The following is a 17,386-nucleotide window of genomic DNA, read 5'->3' on the forward strand; positions in this document are numbered from 1 at the left end:
AATTTAGCCATCTATGGGGTTATGATAATTTTTTTTCCCAGAAGCAATTCTGATTTTAGTTCTAGCTTAGCTGAAAAGCTTCCTCCTAACGTTTGGATTGGAAAGATAGGTAGCGTGTAAACGTTTTAGGGCATTCAGAAGTTTTCGGGTTTAAGGAGTGATTTTTGCTCCCGCTGGTGCCATTCAGCAGAGAGCGCTGGTGCGGGCAGGTTGTTATTTAAAGATCTTACAGAAGAATATTTGAATTGACAAATACAATGTCATTTGGAGATTATATTATTCATTCACTTCGATGTTTACGAAATCCTTAAAGTAGTTGTTTAAATTTTGTCTCTTTCCCGAGATCTTACCACAAAGTGAAACTTAACAATTTGTTTCCAAAGTGCGTTGCTGCAGGAGAAAGTTTATTGGTTCCTGCTTTTCCTTTTCCGTTGCTGTTTGTTTTCTGTGAGCGCAGGTTGCCGTGGCCTGGAAGGTTTGCCGCTCCTCGCGAGCGTGGCACGCTTCACTTCGCTGGCGCAGCGGACCCTGCGGCGCGCTGAGCGCCGCTGAGCCTGCGTTTCGCTGCTGTGCTGTGCCAGGACTCAGCTAGGATATGGCAGAGTAGTCGCCACGTTCAGTAATACGGGGTGCCTACCCCAAATATAGCTAACGTGGTGCCCAACAAAATATTTTAGCGCTTCCTAACTGCTGGGTGTTGCTCTGAGATAAGCCGGGCACCTCACATCCAGTAGCTTTCTGCCCCATGGCCGTCCAGGCTGACTGGGAAAGAGATCGCGGGGTGTTCCCTTCTCTTGGCTCCAGAGGCGCTGCCTGTGCGCGAGCGTGAGATACGGCACTTAGCGTTTTGGATGAACAGCGAGTGAGGCCGCTTATAGCCAGTTATGCTGACGTGAGTTTCTCCCAGCAAATTTGTGCCGTTAAAACACCTTTGGAAAATGTGTCATGCACATAATTAAATACCTGTTTTGCTAACTCTTAATTTAATTAATGCAAAGTGAAGATGGCAACGCAAATTAATTTAGTTGCAAATGGCTTTTCTCTCAGTGGACTGAAGGGAGGTTTTCTGAAGGCTTTGTACCAGCTGCCCTCGCAAGTGTACAGGTGAACTCCCGGGCTGACTGACACAGGTTTTTGACAGTGATGGAAGTGCCATCCTCGCTGTAGTACGAACGCTGGGTATCAGCTCTCTTTTTTTCTTTTTTTCCTTCTTGTTTTAACTTGTAAAAGCGAAGAGGGAAGCCAGCTAAAAGGCAGCTTCTTTAGGAAGATAGTATAGCTACTTTTTGGCTCTACCCTAAGACACATTTGCTAGCAACCACAGTCAATCTGCATTTGGAAAGGTGAATGAAAAGGAATTTGTGTAACAAAAGGTATTTCTAGATCTCCTCTTGATTTTTGCTTGTGCAGCTTGATGTCTCTCACTGAGTTGGTGCCCATGTGTTTCTCCCTTGGATATAACTTTTCTGTAACTGCTCATCCTCTTTAAATATTCATCTCTCTCAACTTTCTTTAAAGACTCTTCCTTCTAGATGTTCTTCTTTTGGTGTGACCTCTTTCCTAACCTTGTGTATTCTTTTTTCTTCTGCCTTTTCCATCTGTTTCTCCTTACAGCTTAGTCCCTTTCTCTCTCCCTTTCCACCTTACTTGGGATAAAATTGGAGCACAGATTGCGTTTGGTGTGCAAGGGCAGGGGAGGCGTCAGCCCCACCGATCTAGGAAGCAGGGGATCTGTTGTTGCTTCCAGCTGAGCACCAGAGGCATTTAAAAGACCATCTTCGATGTTTCAGAAATGCTCGGTGTTGCTTTAGCAGTTCTCAGTTCAGTAAGAATAAATGCATGCACGAATGAAGAAAGCTCCTGCCAGCTCTCGATAATTTCAGGAACAACTTTTCTACCTTTCCTTGAAGAGGAAGAAACAAAAAATGACCTCGTTTATGCGGCAGGATTGCTGGTACTGAGACTGTGACTGAGGGGGACCTTCTGAGGGCTGGCCTGAATAGGAGCAGGCCACATGTCTCCTAAGGCCAGACTGGCTGAACTAGGCTGCTCTGGGCTGCTGGTGCTCCGGCAAGGGAGAACATGTTGATGTGGACAGGGACCTTGGGGCTGGTGCCACAGGCTCGGCAGGGACCGGTCCTCAGTGGTGGCTCAGACCCGGCTGGGCCACGGGATCCTGCAGGAAGCCCCGGGGTTCGGAGGGTGTCTGGCTGCGGACACGAGAATCCCCTGGGGCCCCTCAGGGCTTCACAGGGTGCCTTTCCTCCAGGCCTCGTCAGGATGGGGGGACTGCAGAACGTGAGGCCGATTGTGTCTTTGATCAGTAGCCTGACCGCTCCTGGCTTCCTATGCAGCACCGACGTTTAGCATCATCCAGCTCTTGCAGTTGGAGCGAGCGCTTTTAACAGCGTCTTTTATGTTTGCTTACTGAAAACCAGGGTCTGTTTCACAGTAAACTTCTTGACACCTGCCCCAGTCTCCCTGTTTGCTCGTCCTTTGCCCCTCGCGCTGGAGCTGCGGAGTTTCCCCTCCTTCCCCGGCCCCCTTGGCGCGCGCTGCGGCCGGCGATCGGACACGGGCTCTGAGACCCATCAGAAATGCTAGACAGCGAGCGGTGGAGAGTTCAAGGAGGGAAAGATAAAATGCACCTCTGAAGACTCAAGTTCAATGAGCTATTTCTGTAATTGCTGCTGTTCGTTTTAGGGTTTATAAAGCGGCCCTCAGAGCGCCTGCCTGCACGTACGGCTGCAGGAAAGCACCTCGCCGGCCCCGGGGCAGAGCCCTCCCCGTCGCCCTCAGCGGCAGGGCCCGCCGGCGCTCCCGGCAGCGCTGGCCCGCGCGGGCTCGCGCGTTCAGCCCTTCTGCAGCGCCGAACGGCGCTCCCCTGGCTGCGCGGGGGCCGTGGGCGTCTTCGGACCACAAAGATCGCGAGTGGCTTTTGGGGGAGGTTGAGGCGCCGGGCGAGCCGGTGAGCTCGGGCTGCAGCAGGGGAAGGCAGGGAAGCCCGGGCGGACGAGGGAGGTGCCAGGCCGGGAGGGTTTGCAGAGCCGCTGTTGCCGGCGTTGTGCTCAGCCTGCTCTCTGGCGGCAGCTGCTGTAGCAGAGATGACCTTTGATAAAACGCGAAGCATTTGGTTTGATTTGGCTAGTTGCGCTCGCTCAGCCTCGTACAGCTGCAGTTCGCAGCGTTGTCGTCAGCGCGGCTGCTCCTGCTTCGCTCCCTTACCCCTGCGCAAAATTCCCGGGTTAAAAATCGAATCGCAGCGGCTTCCGGAAGAGAACTGCCAGCAAAGCCTGCGTCGCCTGTGCGGGTTCTCCGGTGGCTGGTAAAGGCTGAGCTTTGTTGCCCTTTTCCAGATCAGGAAGACCAGTTTCAGGAGGCATCTGCTGGCCTGAAACATGGCAGAACTAAATATCTTTGAGCTCTTCAGTCAAATTTGGCTGAAATCAGCCAGCAGGTTCCAAAATTATTGCCTGGATTGAGCCACAGACAGGCACTTATAAAGACCGCTCGATCATAATCTCTTATTCCTCGGCTTGGCTAGGGATGGCGGTCCACAGAGCGGGCAGGAGCGCTCTGGTGGAAGTGGGGCCGCCGCTGCTGTCCTCCGCTTTCTCTGCGCTGCTGGAGGCGAGATGCTCTGTGTTTGGATCAGCTGGTGGCAACGTGCAAACTGTTTGCCCAGCTTTTTAGCGTAGAGCTGTTGTGAGGAAGGAAGCCCTCTGTAAGTCGTTTGAAGGATGCAGGCCAGTCACGCTCATAGTGTGCCCAGGAGAGAGGCTGTGATGAGCGCTTCTGCTGTCGCAGGGGTGGTGGAGTTTGCCATCTTTAGCTGGAAAAGTTTTCTTCTAACAGCACCCGAGGAACGTGACAGCCGTACGTGGGCTTTCTCTGTGCTGGGGAGGTCTTCAGGCCTGAAGCGCCTTCACAGTGTAACATGCAGCTGTGAGCATTTGGTGTCTATCTGGGGTGAAGCTAGCTGATAAGGCCGTCGTGTTGTACTAAACCTAATCAGGCGGCTTTGAGACTTCAGAGCAAGCAGGCACCCTCCATTTTAATCCAGTTTCCCTCTCTTTGGCGCTGGAGGTAGGGCATCCGTTTTGCATTTTGTATAACCCTATCGTTGCGTTTTTCATGGCTAGTGAAGTACTCGTTTTGCTTAGGAGCTTGGCATGTGCTGTGTCTTTGAATCCCAGCATTTAGGGTAGGGAAAATCTGTGAACAATAAAGGCAATTTAAGCAGATTCAGGGTTCTTTTTTTTTCCAGTGTGAATTGCTTTGGCCTAGTCAAGACAAGTTTTAGTAGTGGCAACCATTACTGTGAAAGTATTGTGTCTTCCCACAAATAGAGGTTAAATGGTGACAGCAAATGAGCCAGGGATTATAATTTTAAAAAGATGGGAATTCTTTCTTTGCGCACGGTGAAAACTGAAGAATGAAATCCCATGGTGTAATGCACCTGCCAGTATTAGATGTAAATAAGAGATAATGTGCCTTGCTGTGCGAGACATTTGGATTGTGCATGTTTCTCCAAGCCTGGCAGCAATTGCTTATGTTCCATAGCAGCCGAGGGTTTTGTTCGGTTGGTACTGATGCTCTTTTAGAAAGCTTTTACCTCGCTGCTTCCTGAGGTCTAACATGGCACAGAATAGCTTCAATAGGCACCAGCTGCTCCATGGGCCCTGTCTTTTCAGAGCATCGCTCTCTTTTCTCCGCTCCCAATTAAAACGTGTGTTAAACTTAGCTTTTGTTTGAAGCAGCCGGCGCAATGGTATTTAATGTAAAAGGAATGTGCTCCTCACCTTTCCCTCTCTCTTTTGTCCCAGGGTCAGCATTCTTCAGGGGAGGACATGGAAATCTCCGACGACGAGATGAATCCTGCGCCCATCACCAGTGCAGAATGTGCCAAAACCATTGTGGTGAACTCCTCCGTCAGCAACACAGCCGTGATGGCTCCATCAATCCCCATGCCCCCGCCGGGATTTCCTCCCCTGCCGCCTCCACCACCTCCGCAGCCAGGCTTCCCGATGCCTCCGCCGCTGCCTCCGCCGCCTCCGCCCACGCACCCAGCCGTCACCGTCCCTCCGCCTCCACTGCCCGCACCCCCTGGGGTCCCTCCGCCTCACATCTTGCCTCCGCTTCCTCCGTTCCATCCTGGCATGTTCCCGGTCATGCAAGTGGATATGATAAGTGTCCTGGGCAACCAGTGGGGTGGCATGCCGATGTCCTTCCAGATGCAAACTCAGATGCTGAGCCGCATGATGCAGGGACAAAACACGTACCAGTATCCGCCTTTCATGGGGGGCCGGATGCAGTTTTTGAATCTTCCGCCCTACCGCCCTTTCTCAATGGGGGCAGCGCTTGGTCGTGGACAGCAGTGGCCACCACTGCCCAAGTTTGACCCCTCAGTTCCGCCACCGGGTTACGAGCCGAAGAAGGAGGATCCCCACAAAGCTACTGTGGATGGAGTCCTCCTGGTCATAGTGAAGGAACTAAAGGCTATCATGAAAAGGGACCTTAACCGGAAAATGGTTGAAGTGGTAGCGTTTCGGGCGTTTGATGACTGGTGGGACAAGAAAGAACGTCTGGCGAAGGTAGGCTTTCCTGTACTCAGTGCTGGTGGATGCAGGGGAGAACTGATTGTGGCCAGGGCTTGGGCAAGCGAGGCTCTGGAATTGAGTTAACTCCCTCGGCCAAATGTTGCAGTAACTAAAATAGAAGCAAAAAATAAAGCCGTGGAATAGCTTTGCTATGAGGAACCCCGTTGCTTGAGGCTGCTAAAATTACCTGGGAGGCGCATATGTTGCTGACCCACAGATGTTGATTGGAAAACTCTTTTTGACTCAGGACAGGCATAGCAGGCTGTATCGGGGTGCACCAGGGCTTTGTAACCAGACCTTATCTGAGTAAACTGGCAGTATTTATTATCTCTTAGGAATAGCTGTCCTTTTTCTCAGCCTGTCTCAGCCTTCTGCTGGCATCACCCCTTCTCCAAAGCCCTGCTCTGAGACCAAGCTGCAGGGACTCTTAAGCAGCCCGGTCGGAGCTGCCCGGGTTCGGCAGGAGTTTCTCCCCTGGGGCTGGTCTCCGTGCTAGGGAGCCGTGGCAGGAGTGTGACAGAAGCAGCAGCCCGCAGGCCACAAATATGTGCCATCTACTCCTTCGCTGCAGGCACCCGATTCGGGACAGGTTAGCACCTCTGTATAAAACCTGGCTTATTTCTGTGGTGTCACTCCCTTGTGTATCCAGGCACTTCACATTGCTGTTGCCATCAGAGCAGATGTGGGCTGGGAATTTGATTTACTTCTAGTCAGAGAAGAGAGGCCCCACAGTCCTGTCAGCTGGACCCGGGTACAGGGAGCTACCGGTAGTGATTCTGGTGAATTAAAAGATTGATCCAAATTAGCACAGAGATGACCTAATTTACCAGTTTATTGGGACTGTCTCACCAAACTGTTATGTATGGTGTGCGTTAACAGCGGCACCCTGTGCAGAGCAGCCTCCGAACGTGTGCTTGGAGCTGTAACTCCTCACCCAGGAGTTATTGGTGCTGTCCTGAGGGTCCCAGGTCCCTCTTTGGGCTGCTATTACAACATCCCACGGGTTTAAGTGTGGGCATGGGGAAGAAACACTTTGTTCTCACTGTAGTCTCTTCATTTTGGGATGGATGTCCTCGTCATCCCCTCCACCTTTGGAGCCCACCCCAGGGCAGTCCCTTTTTCTGCGAGGGACTGAGCAAGTCTCGCACCTTGGTTGCTTGCTTCCCGAGTGCTCGCCCGTCACAAGGGTCCCACAGAGCATGTTTGACTTCTGCGCCCCATTGCTGGAGCTGGTCCACGTGTCTGCTCCGCTCGTCTCTGGCTGCGGGGCGCGCGGTGGTGCGGTCCTGCGCATGGGTCCAGGCCCTCGCCGCAGCAGGCTGCCCTAACCGGGAGCAGGACGCACCCGGCCACGCTTGGGCAGAATCCAGGATGGGGAATGGGCAAACCCTCTCCAGGGAACGCGCTCGTGGTGTTCGGACCGTTTCAGAGGGCTGTAACGTCATTGAAGAGGCGTCTCTGAGGAGCGGCAGAGCTGCAGCTGATCCTGCCCCTGGGCAGGATCGTGGACTAAGTGGCCTCCTGAGCTTCCTCGTGGAGCGTGGTGCGGCGTTTGTGCAGACTTTTCGTGCCAGTGGGGTTGCCTGTGCTCTCTCGTTAAAGCGGTACTCCAGCGAGCCGTAGTCATAGGGCAGGGATAGCTGCTCCGAAAGGCAGAGCTAGGGGAACATGTTGAAAGCACTTACGCCTGGGAGAATCCTCCCTGCTGCTCTCCTTTTGGGAAAGCCTTGAAGAACTCGGAAGGGCTGCTGTCTTTCGACCCTAAAAGCCCAGAGATATCCCCTTCCCCTCATCTCCTTTTCTCCTTCTGTGCAGCAGGCTCTGAAATGTGAAATGTTTGATTATTTTCTGGTGATGAGGGGCACTGCTGGCTCGCTCCGGCAAGGGGTTTGCAGTAGGAAATGACCCTGCGCTCACGAAGCTGACACGCAAGGGCTTCTGGAGCCAAAGAGGAAATTCAGCTTTGGCTTCGAGAGGCCAAAGTCAGATGTTAAATGAGTGTTTGAAATCACCAAGCTGACATTATGCGCCTCCCCACTTTGTGTGGCGAGATCCAGGGGTATTTTGATTTTTCTGCACCCCTCCCACCTTCCCCGTGCATGGACGCAGCAGCAGCAAGCGCAAAAGCTGTGCATGGCCAGAGACGTGGGGACTTCCCGGGCCTAGTTAAGGAATAGCTTTGCATGAACTGTCAGATCGTTTCTCAGCCAATTTAAAGTATACCTTAGCCAGTGAACAGCTCTGTGATCTAATGCGTGATGAATTCGTCTCTATAAAGAAAAGCTGGCATAATAGAAAGGTTAATGCAGACCTCAAAATGACTATTGCAGTGAGTTGTCTTGAAAAACAAGCTACAGATACATTTTCTGCCTCAGATGGCAGTTTTCAGAGCTGGTATCTTCACCACGTGCTGTTGTAAGCCAGTCGCGTGTTAACTCTCGTGCCTGGGAGAGCTGCCTGGCTTTCCAGAGACGTGGGTAATGTTGCTCCTGAACAGCTGTTTTATGACACGGTGTAATTTGCTCTGGTTTGGAGCTGCCTGGCGTGTTTTATGACACGGTGTAATTTGCTCTGGTTTGGAGCTGCCTGGCGTGACGTGCGGTGAGAAACCCAGTCCCTCTGCTCCTGGCTAACGCTCAGGGCTTGCGCCTCCTCCCAGCGAGCGTGTGCCGGCGGTAACGGAGGCCCCCGCTTCCAGGGCAGCGAGGGAAACGCAGGCAGCAAGTCACTACAAAAGCAGCAGCCTCAGTACCCAAGAAACGGTCTTAAACCAGTCTCCCTAGTGAAGAAGCAGAAGCAGGTTGAGGCAGGTCTTCAGTGGCTGCTCGGTGTTGTATACCCGGTGCTGTGGTTGGATTTAGCACGTTCCTCCCTCCCCTGGAATTCGCAGCCCGCTTTGGTAAGGGAAGCCGACTGCATCTCAGCCGCTTGCCACAGACCTTGCCACGGGTTACGTTGGAGGTGAGCAGCCTAATTGAAAATATGAAATTGCCAGATGGGAAAACATTTGTGCTTTCTGGCCAGGAACGAACGCGGGAACCGTTGTCGCTCCAGGGCACCGTCTGGGGAAGCCTCTGGCGGGCCGTGCACCGGTTGCACACAGGCAACCGCACTGGTCTCGGGCCCTCCTTCCTGCTGGACGGGCTGCTGCGCGATGCTGCTGCAGGATGCTGCTGCGAGCGTTCCTGCTCGCAGTCCCAGGTTGTCTGCTTTTGCCCAGGAGGGACAGAGTAGGGCACGCCAGTGGTGACCTCTGAGCAGACGACAGAATCGGTCTCCAGTTTGGCTGCTGCAGTTTTGTGTAAAACTCTTAACTTCTGGGATGCCAGCGGTGTCTCCCGTAGCAGACATCTCCGTGAGTGGGTTAGTCTGCTGTCCCCGTGGGTGCCTCTAGTGCCTTGCAGAAAGCTGAATACCTGCTATCCGCCAGCTTCTCCTGAGCCTGCTGTAAATACTTAGGCTTAAAATGAAAACACCTGGTTTATTGCTGCAAAGCAACGCAAAGGAATCCTTAATAACAGAAACTGGAAGCGGTTGCGAAAGAAAACAAAATATGAGTGTGAGACGTAAGCTGTCCCGTCCCTTTGCTGGTGTCTTTCCGAAGGCGCGAGGATGAGCTGTCTGGCCCCTCGCCGCCGTTGGCAGCTGGAGGTCGGTTCCCCACCTTCCCGGACCTCCCAGCTCAGACGGAGCCTGGAAGTTACCAGCGCAGAAATGACCCTCCAAAACAGGCCCTGCATCCCCATTTTCTCCCTCCTAATGGATTTACTTGGAGCTTCTCATATGAGTCTTCCTTACTAATAGTAATGAAACAACTGATGCTATTTTCAGAGGTTTGGGAGTATAAATAAGGCAACATATGCGCTTGTTTAACATCTTTTTTTTGTCTTTGGAAAGAAGCGCAGCGGATCTGTAGGGAGAGAGAGTTTCTTTTAATGTCTCTTATCCTGGGACCATCAGCTGCAGCAGCAGCCTTCCTGTTATGTCGCGGGAGAGGTCCAGGCTCGCCCGGGGCAGCGCGTGCGCGCTCCGCCGTAGGCACGCCGCTCGTCGACCGAGGCCGCTCACGCCCTGGCCTCCCCAAGCCCAGCAGCACGAAGCCTCGCGGCGCTTTTTCCTGAACTGCCCTATAAAGTTCAAGTTTAATAGGACAATAAATATTATTTGCACAGCGCTTCTGGCAGCCCCTGCACCGTAGCAGCGCGCGAGAGGGCACCGCGCTTGTCACCTCCCAGCCCTCAGGTTCTTTTCTCTCTGGTTTTTGGCTGCGGTTTTTGCTAGTGACAAAAAGGATATAGGGTGCCACAGGTAAAGAGCAGGAAAGCTCAAGGCCAAACGCAGTGTCCTAGGTCAGGCGCGATGGGAAACGTGTAGGGTGAACGCTACGGGGGAGCTTATCGCTTGGGAGGCAGCGCATCCCCCGGCCCCTGGTTGTCTGAGCTCGGGGAAAACTCCTCCCTGTTCCCGAGTCGAGCGATGGCTTGAGTGTGAATGCCAGAGGAGGACGCGCTAAGCCGCCTGCCAGGAACACCCAGCCATCCCTGGCCGTGGATTCTCGGCTTGGTAGTCCCGTTAGTCTCGTCCCTTATTAGCAGGAGAGCTGAGCTGATGCTTCCTGTTCGGTGATTACGTTCCGCTGCAGCAAATCAGCTCTGATAATGTCTGTAAAAGGAACCGACTTTTAGACAGTGTACCACCACTGGCTGATGAGGGTGAACGTTGCCTCCGATGCCCTTCGCTCGAGAGCCGCGTGGCGCGCGCCCCTGCGCTGCCCCGTCCCCGCTCGCTGCCTCCCCGGAGGCTGGCGGCTCCCAGCCTGCACGGGTTTCTGTTCCTTCTCTCCCTTCACCCCTCAGCTAAGGTGAAAAGGGATTCGGACCAGGGATGAGGCTGTGGGTTTAGTTATCAAGTCTTGTAGGTCCTTGAGTGTTTTGCCTAAATATTTTACTTTTCCTCTGTTATCCACGATGGGAGTCTTCTAACAGTTTTTCTGGACTTGGACTGGGGTTGCTTAGTGAACACGTGGGCATATGTAATTTTGACTCTGTTATATTGTGCCTTACATTAAAAAGAAAAAAAGTCTCCTTGATTAGAAGGTCTGAAGTTGCTTTCGGTTATGTGGGTTAGCAAACGAAGGCAAATAACACAGCTTTAGGCTAATTTGCCTAAAGCATATTTGAGTAGCTCTGTAGGAGGTACGTGTGTAGCTGTATTACTCGTGTAGCTGATCAGATGAGAAGGGCTCCTGCAGCGTTTGGGAGGTCAGAGGCAGCCGCGTATGAGGACGGTGGTGTATCCCAGCTCCGTGTGTTCCCTCCTGGGCTCAGGGAGCTTGTGCAGGAGCTGCTCCTCAGCACTGTGCAGTTTCTGCCTGGGTGGAGGAATGTGTTCGCCCAGGCTGTCAGGTCCCGGGTTCATGTCTGCACCTTTTCCTCCCTTTTCCTCTCTCCCTTTTTCTCCTTTGGTTCCTACCAAGGGTGTTGGATTCTTGGCTGTTCTGAAGATGGTCGCTGTGATCCCCTCACAAGGCGCAGGGGTCACCTGAAACGTGCCGTGGGGGTTTGTGGGTCTGCTCATTTCCTTCACTTGTGAAGTACTTTGGCCTGTGTTAAGCTTACACGTGAGGGAAATGGAGAGCATGTTCTGAAACACACGGTGGAGAGAGCAAGAGCGTGAGCTGCTTTGGTACCTCCTAATGCAGTGGCTCCACGGTGTAAAAGGCCTTGGTGTCCTGTGCCAAGCCACTGTTCCGGACATCCCAGGAAGTTTGGTTTCTAGCAGTTTTAGTGCCTTGGGCAGAGAAAATAGCTTCTTAAAATGCAAAAGGGGAAAGCTTCTCAGAGATGGAAGGGCCTTGTTAGCAAGAAGAGCTCCTGCACCTTCCCCTTTTCAAGTGCACCTGGCCATGTGGTGCATCTCAAGATGCTTTTGCCTTCCGAGAAGCTGATGCTTTGGCGGGGGAGCGGCGTTCCACAAACCAGAAGTATCTGAGCTTTTTCTAAAATCTGTATGGTTCCCCAAGAGGCTTTTCCTCTTTTAAGTATGCTTTCTCAATTGCAGGCATCTCTCACTCCAGTGAAGTCTGGAGGAGAACTGGAGGAGAAACCAAAGCCGAAGGATCGGATCACATCTTGTCTCTTGGAGAACTGGAACAAAGGAGAAGGCCTGGGATATGAGGGAATCGGCTTGGGCATTGGGTTACGAGGGGCCATCCGTTTGCCATCCTTCAAGGTAAAAATGAAGCTATCACTTAAATACTACGTTCCCTGCAGGAGCTATAGGAAGACACTGGGCATTCGCCTGTGTTAGGACATTGTTGCAGTGTGGTTTTAAATACATGCTTACACTAGTAATATTTTACACTCTTATTTCTCTGTTTAAACAAAGCTTATTTGGAGCTGGATTTACCATTGATGCTAGGGCTGTAACTTTGCTAAATCTCTGGATTTTGAGGCTTGACTATCTTGTATAAGTTATAGTATCTTGCAAACTGACAGCTGAATCTTACCTGGAAATTTGGTTTAAAAAAAAAAAAAAAAAAAGGGTTCTCTGCCTCATGTGAGTTTACAAAATCAGACTTGCAATCTTAGGAAGTCACTTTTCTTCAAAGAGCATTTGTGTTTCCTGCCAGGAAGTGGAAGCATAAAAAAAATGAAAAGGATCTTTAATTAAAACAAAAACAGAAACGTGATATAGAGGACTTCCCTGAAATTAAGAGTGTGAATGCACAAAAGGTGCAAGTAAAGGTTGGGGACAAGATTCTGCCATCTTGATTTGGAGCTAAGCTTGCTTTGTGGGTTCTTTAAGATGTCATAGGCTTTGGCTCTGTTTCTGTTTTCCTACATGCAGACACATGGGTTTGTCAAGAGTTTTCTCTGTCATCTTCAAATTACCTGGTGATGGCATACACCATGCTGGTATGGAGAGTGTTTTGATGCAAACTGAAAGGGTAGAATTTCATTCACAGTGAAATTTTGTTTGCAAGCAAATAAAGGCATCAGGAGCAGCTGTGGGGAAGTAGTCCTTGGTTTCTGGGTGTAAGTCACCCTGGCAAAGTAAAACAGTAGCCCTTTGCTTAAGAAGTTGTCTTCTGTTGTTTTTTAAATTCTTTTAGGAATGCTAATTGTGTCTTTTGTTCAGGTGAAAAGAAAGGAGCCACCTGAAGCTGCCTCAGCAGGAGATCAGAAGAGAATCCGGCCTTCTACTTCTGTTGATGATGAAGATGAAGGTTTGCAAAGCACAATTGTTTGAAACACAAGAGCAGATGCAAACCACATGCAAGCTGAATTCTTTTAAACTTCACAGGAGTGTGCTCACTTGCAGTTAGATACAGAGTCAAGGATCTGAGCCAAAACCCTGCCTCTCACAAAACTCCGATCAGCTGGGAGATGTCTCCTCTGGATTCTATTATCTTAAATTCACTGGCGGGAAAATTAAGACACGCATTTTATGAATAACTCGTAATTTAGTTCTGCTGATGCAGAGCTGGTCATCCAGCAGAGGGAGCTCAGATTAGTTCATGGACCGTGTTCCAGAGCTGTGCTTGTAAGTCACCAAGTACATTGTGGGAGAGAGCAAGTGACAGCCAGTTTGGCCTGCACTTGATTTAAACAAAAAAAAAATTGCTAGAAAAATCCATTCAAAGATATTTTGACATTTTTCTTGGAAACAGGGAAAAGCTCTGCTTCAAGCCTTCAAGGCTTAAAGCTTTGAATACCCTTTATTTAAGATAAGCTATTTCAAGTTAATTGAACCACAAACGTGATCCAGATAAACAACGGTTTTTGAAGCCAAAGTACAGAAGCAGGGTTTTGTAAAACATTTGAATAAAAGAAAAAGGTATTAAATTTCAAACGTTTAAGAACCAAGTTTAACTAAGCATCTTTCTCATAACTAAATGCACAAATCCGTTCTTCAAGGAGTAAGCTAAACCCAGAGTTGTTAAAGTATTCATATCCCTTAATGCATCCCTGGTTAGGGAAGGGAAGGAGCACAGAGTGTTTCCAAATATGAATCATATATTCTGCCTTCCCTCTCCCATTCATGGGGAAGCACACCTCCACTGGTGCAAAATATCCATATATTGTGTGTGTCACCCTCTTCTGCATGCTAGTCTGAACCCCTTGCCCCCAAAATGCATCCTTCTCAAGGGTGGCACTGTAATTTCCTTCTCCAGGTGGTACCCAGGGCACAGCTAAGCAAGACCACCCCTTGGCAAGGCCTTTTTTTTAGCTTACGTGTCCTGATCTCTGTGGTGCTACCTCTCCTGGCTGCTCTGCCTATGTTGTCAGCTTTGGCCTCTTACATTTTGCCATCCTTGGGACTTTCAGCACCCCGCACCCAATCTCATCCTCGCTTGTACTGTAAAATTAGCAAGTGCCTGCAAGCTTGGGGACTCTCACACCACAGGGGCGTATTGCTCCAAGCCTTGATCCTCCCGCAGAATAAGTTTTGATGCAGTCAACTCTTTCCCTCCCTTGCAAGGTTTATGAAAGCAATTTCCTCCTTGTTTTCCCTCTCCAGAATCGGAAAGGGACAGAGATGCTTCCGATGTGACATCTGACCTGTCAAAGAAGGATGCAGAAGCAGTGGGGCTGAGACGGCGACCAGCACGGCCTCTGGAGTTGGACAGCGAGGGGGAGGAGGGAGATGAGACATCGGGTAAAGAGGAAGAATCCTCCTCAGAGAAGGAAGAAGAGCAGGAGGAAGAAGGAGGCTTGGTAAAAGCAGCACCTTGCAAGGTGTGTTGGTTTTATTGCTTTGTTTTGAATGCTGACTGTCATTAAACGCGGAGGGTCTAGTAATTCCAGCTCCCAAAATTGCCCTCTGTGGAAGATGAGCCCTAAGAGTATTCTAGAAGGCCTATTGACCCAGCAGGTTCTTGGGTCAGCGTCTCCTTGGGTCACCGGTAACCCTGGTGGTTACTGCAGCAAGTCAGGTCTCAGAAAGGGCCAGACACCGTTCACATTCAGCACTGCTTTCTTGCAAAGGAGGAAGAGGAGGATGAGGACGAGGAGGATGAGGAGGAGGATGAAGAGGAGGATGAGGATGAAGAGGATGATGATGAGGAGACAGGAATAGAAACAAGTGACAAGGAAGAAGAGCAGGACTCCGAGGAGGGTAAGCAGCTCCTGGGGAATCAGCAAGCTCATAGCTTTCACCTCAGGTATGATCTCCCTTTTGCACTTTTTGTGAGCTGATTTTTATCTTTGCACCCTCTTTCAATGAAGCGCTGTTTTATGCAAGGTAACTGAAAGCCTTCTGTGATCCCTCAATCTTTGAGTTCCTCTGTAATAGCTCTCCAGCCCCGGGCTGATTTCAGCCCAGCTTCACAGGGCTAGAGGTCTCAAAGCCAGCTGAAGGTCCTGCCTGTTGCATGAAGTTTAAGTGGCTGAGAAGAGAAGGGACCAGGTCCTTCTCAAGAGAGGCACTGTACCCAGAATGGGTAATTTAGCCTCAAGTAACTTTTCCATCCTATCGATCAGTTCCTGCTCTGGAAGGTAGCAGCTCCCACATTTTAAAGCTGCCTGGGAATGCAACAGAAACTCTCAGTATAACTTCACTAAAGAGGCAATCCACCAGGAGACCCGCATCGGCAGGGTGCCAGGCAGTGCTAGTTCTGCTCCTCAGGGAACTGCCTCTTGTATGGCGACTATTGTAAGCATCCAAATACTTGGTTTATATTTCTCTGCAAAAATAAATAAATTGAGAGAAAACTCATTCAAACCCACATGCTCTGCTGTGGATCCTGTTACAGCACGGAAATTATATTTGTTCCTGTAGCAGGTCCTGATTGTTTAATGAGGTCAGAAAGGGGAACTAATGATAACTTGTTCTTCTTGCAGAAGATGTAGCAAGTCCCTCATCTTCCAAGGCTGAAGTTGAGTCATCTGATGAAAGTGAGGACTCCTCCGAATTTGAGTCCAGCTCTGACTCGGATGATGAGGAGGAGGAGGATGAAGATGAAGAGGAGGAAGAAGAAGAAGAGGAAGAGGAGGAGTTGGCTGAAGATCAAGGTAGAGAAGCCATGGTTGCTGAGACAGAGCATGAACCTGCCAGTCATGAGCTCCCTGATGAAGAGAGGGAGACCATTTTGGAGCTGTATCCTGTGGACGACTTCATGGATGCAACGGGCTTGGGACTCGCAGAGCCAGCTTTAGTAGAAAAAGATGAAGGCATGGAAGAAGTCAAGGCAGGGGAAAGTGAATGTGGTGAAGTCCCAGAGGAATCTATTGCTGCTGAAACGCTCCTGGTTATCGAAAGAGACCAGGAGACAAAACTTGCGCTGTCTCCCATCTGTGGGCCAGGTATTGTCTTCCGTTTGGTTTGGCATTTATCATCATGTGTCCAAGTACAGCATTCTCACAGCATCCGTTATATATTTTTGATACTTACCTTGTCCTTTCCTTCTCTTTCTTCTTCCAGTCACAGCTCTGTGCTAGAAGTTAACCTAGCATAGGGAAAGAAGTCTGTGCTGAAATTTTTTTGCCCTAGTAAGGACACAGTCCACACAGGCCTTCTGCTACTGAAAATACTGTGGTTATTTTATCCAGTTTAGTTAGCATCCTGCAGGAACTGAACAGTTGTCATCATCTGAGGGTGAGCAACTGGGTGATGGTGTGGCTGAAGCTCAAGACAGAAAAGCCAAGGCTGCTAAAACAGAACAGGAATCTGTACTGAATGAGTCAATACTGGCTATTGTCAGTTTTGGTACCAGAGACAACACATGGCTGGGAAGCTGTGTAGGGCAGGGGGGCGGAGTCCCAGGAGTATATCAAGTTCCTGTAGTATTTATTACGTGATTCTTCAGTTAGTCCTCTTAAATGGGTGACATCCCCTGGTTTTCTGGGAAAAGGAAATCGTCTTCCTTACGCTCAGGTTTGTATCTATCCCATGAAGATATTCTCAAGGAAATGAGAAACCTTTTCCTAGAGGAGGAGTGAGGTGCATTAAAGCTTGACAAATACTTGCAGCATCCAGGGAGGGCTGACAAGTTCAAAACTGGAACCAAGCAGGAGAGCACATCCACTGTGGCCCGTAACGTGAGCCTTGGGCAGGGCCAGTGCCCAAGGGCTGCTGACTGGAGCACTGTACAGTGTTTTGCCTCCTGGAGAGCTGGGGCTCCAGTCCCTGCCCAGGCTATCCCTCCTCGGCTGTCACAAAGTCCAAAAGGTTTATAGAGGCAAAATGTTCAGTCAGGCAGAGCAAAGAAAGATCTGTTGTGGCCTGCTTCTTTCCAGAACAGGGTGGTGTCCAGGAGAACAGGAGTCTGGGGAGAGCTGCATTCAGGCACCTTGACACATGGAAGGAGCTTTAGAGGTAGACTGTGGGAACAGGCTCAAACTGTCTGGCCTGGTTATACAGGAGTTAAACAAGTCTGACCCTTCTCCAGTTCATTCATCTCAGATAGGCAGCACTTCCCCTCCAACTGTCCCGCTTGAAAATGTTATTTTGAACTGCCTATGAAAATTCACTGTTGGTTCCTTTTGGTCCTGGCCTTAAGGAGGTAAATAAACTCCAGACGAATGAGCCTGCTGCAGAGAGAGCAGCATATAAATTGCCTCATTGATACCACCCAAGTGTCTCCTCATTCATTACAAGGGTTTCCCATTTTCCTTCGTGTCGTGTTCAAGAACATTGCACTTCTCCCTTCCCTGCTCCCCTCCATGGAGAGCTGAGGGTATTTCTTGGCCCTGCGATTAGTTTACCTTTCCCAGTTAGAAAAGCTGACAGCTTGGGGCTCTGACGGTTCTCCTTCGAAAGCCCTCGGCCCACAATCCACTAAT

At 50.4% G+C, this 17,386-nt stretch overlaps 1 protein-coding gene across 1 annotated transcript in view; it reads left to right on the top strand.

Annotated features, from left to right (window-relative positions):
* The window catches only part of SETD1B (SET domain containing 1B, histone lysine methyltransferase), a 50,092-nt gene that overhangs the window by 24,975 nt on the left and 7,731 nt on the right, over positions 1 to 17,386 (top strand). Inside the window, exons 7-12 of the mRNA XM_068911734.1 lie at positions 4,827 to 5,594; positions 11,661 to 11,831; positions 12,741 to 12,828; positions 14,124 to 14,341; positions 14,591 to 14,720; positions 15,446 to 15,907. Of these exons, the coding sequence (XP_068767835.1) occupies positions 4,827 to 5,594; positions 11,661 to 11,831; positions 12,741 to 12,828; positions 14,124 to 14,341; positions 14,591 to 14,720; positions 15,446 to 15,907 (1,837 nt within the window). The remainder of the gene's footprint in view (positions 1 to 4,826; positions 5,595 to 11,660; positions 11,832 to 12,740; positions 12,829 to 14,123; positions 14,342 to 14,590; positions 14,721 to 15,445; positions 15,908 to 17,386) is intronic.

This window comes from Struthio camelus, chromosome 17 (genome assembly GCF_040807025.1).
Source record: "Struthio camelus isolate bStrCam1 chromosome 17, bStrCam1.hap1, whole genome shotgun sequence".
Taxonomy (NCBI): Eukaryota; Metazoa; Chordata; class Aves; order Struthioniformes; family Struthionidae; genus Struthio; species Struthio camelus.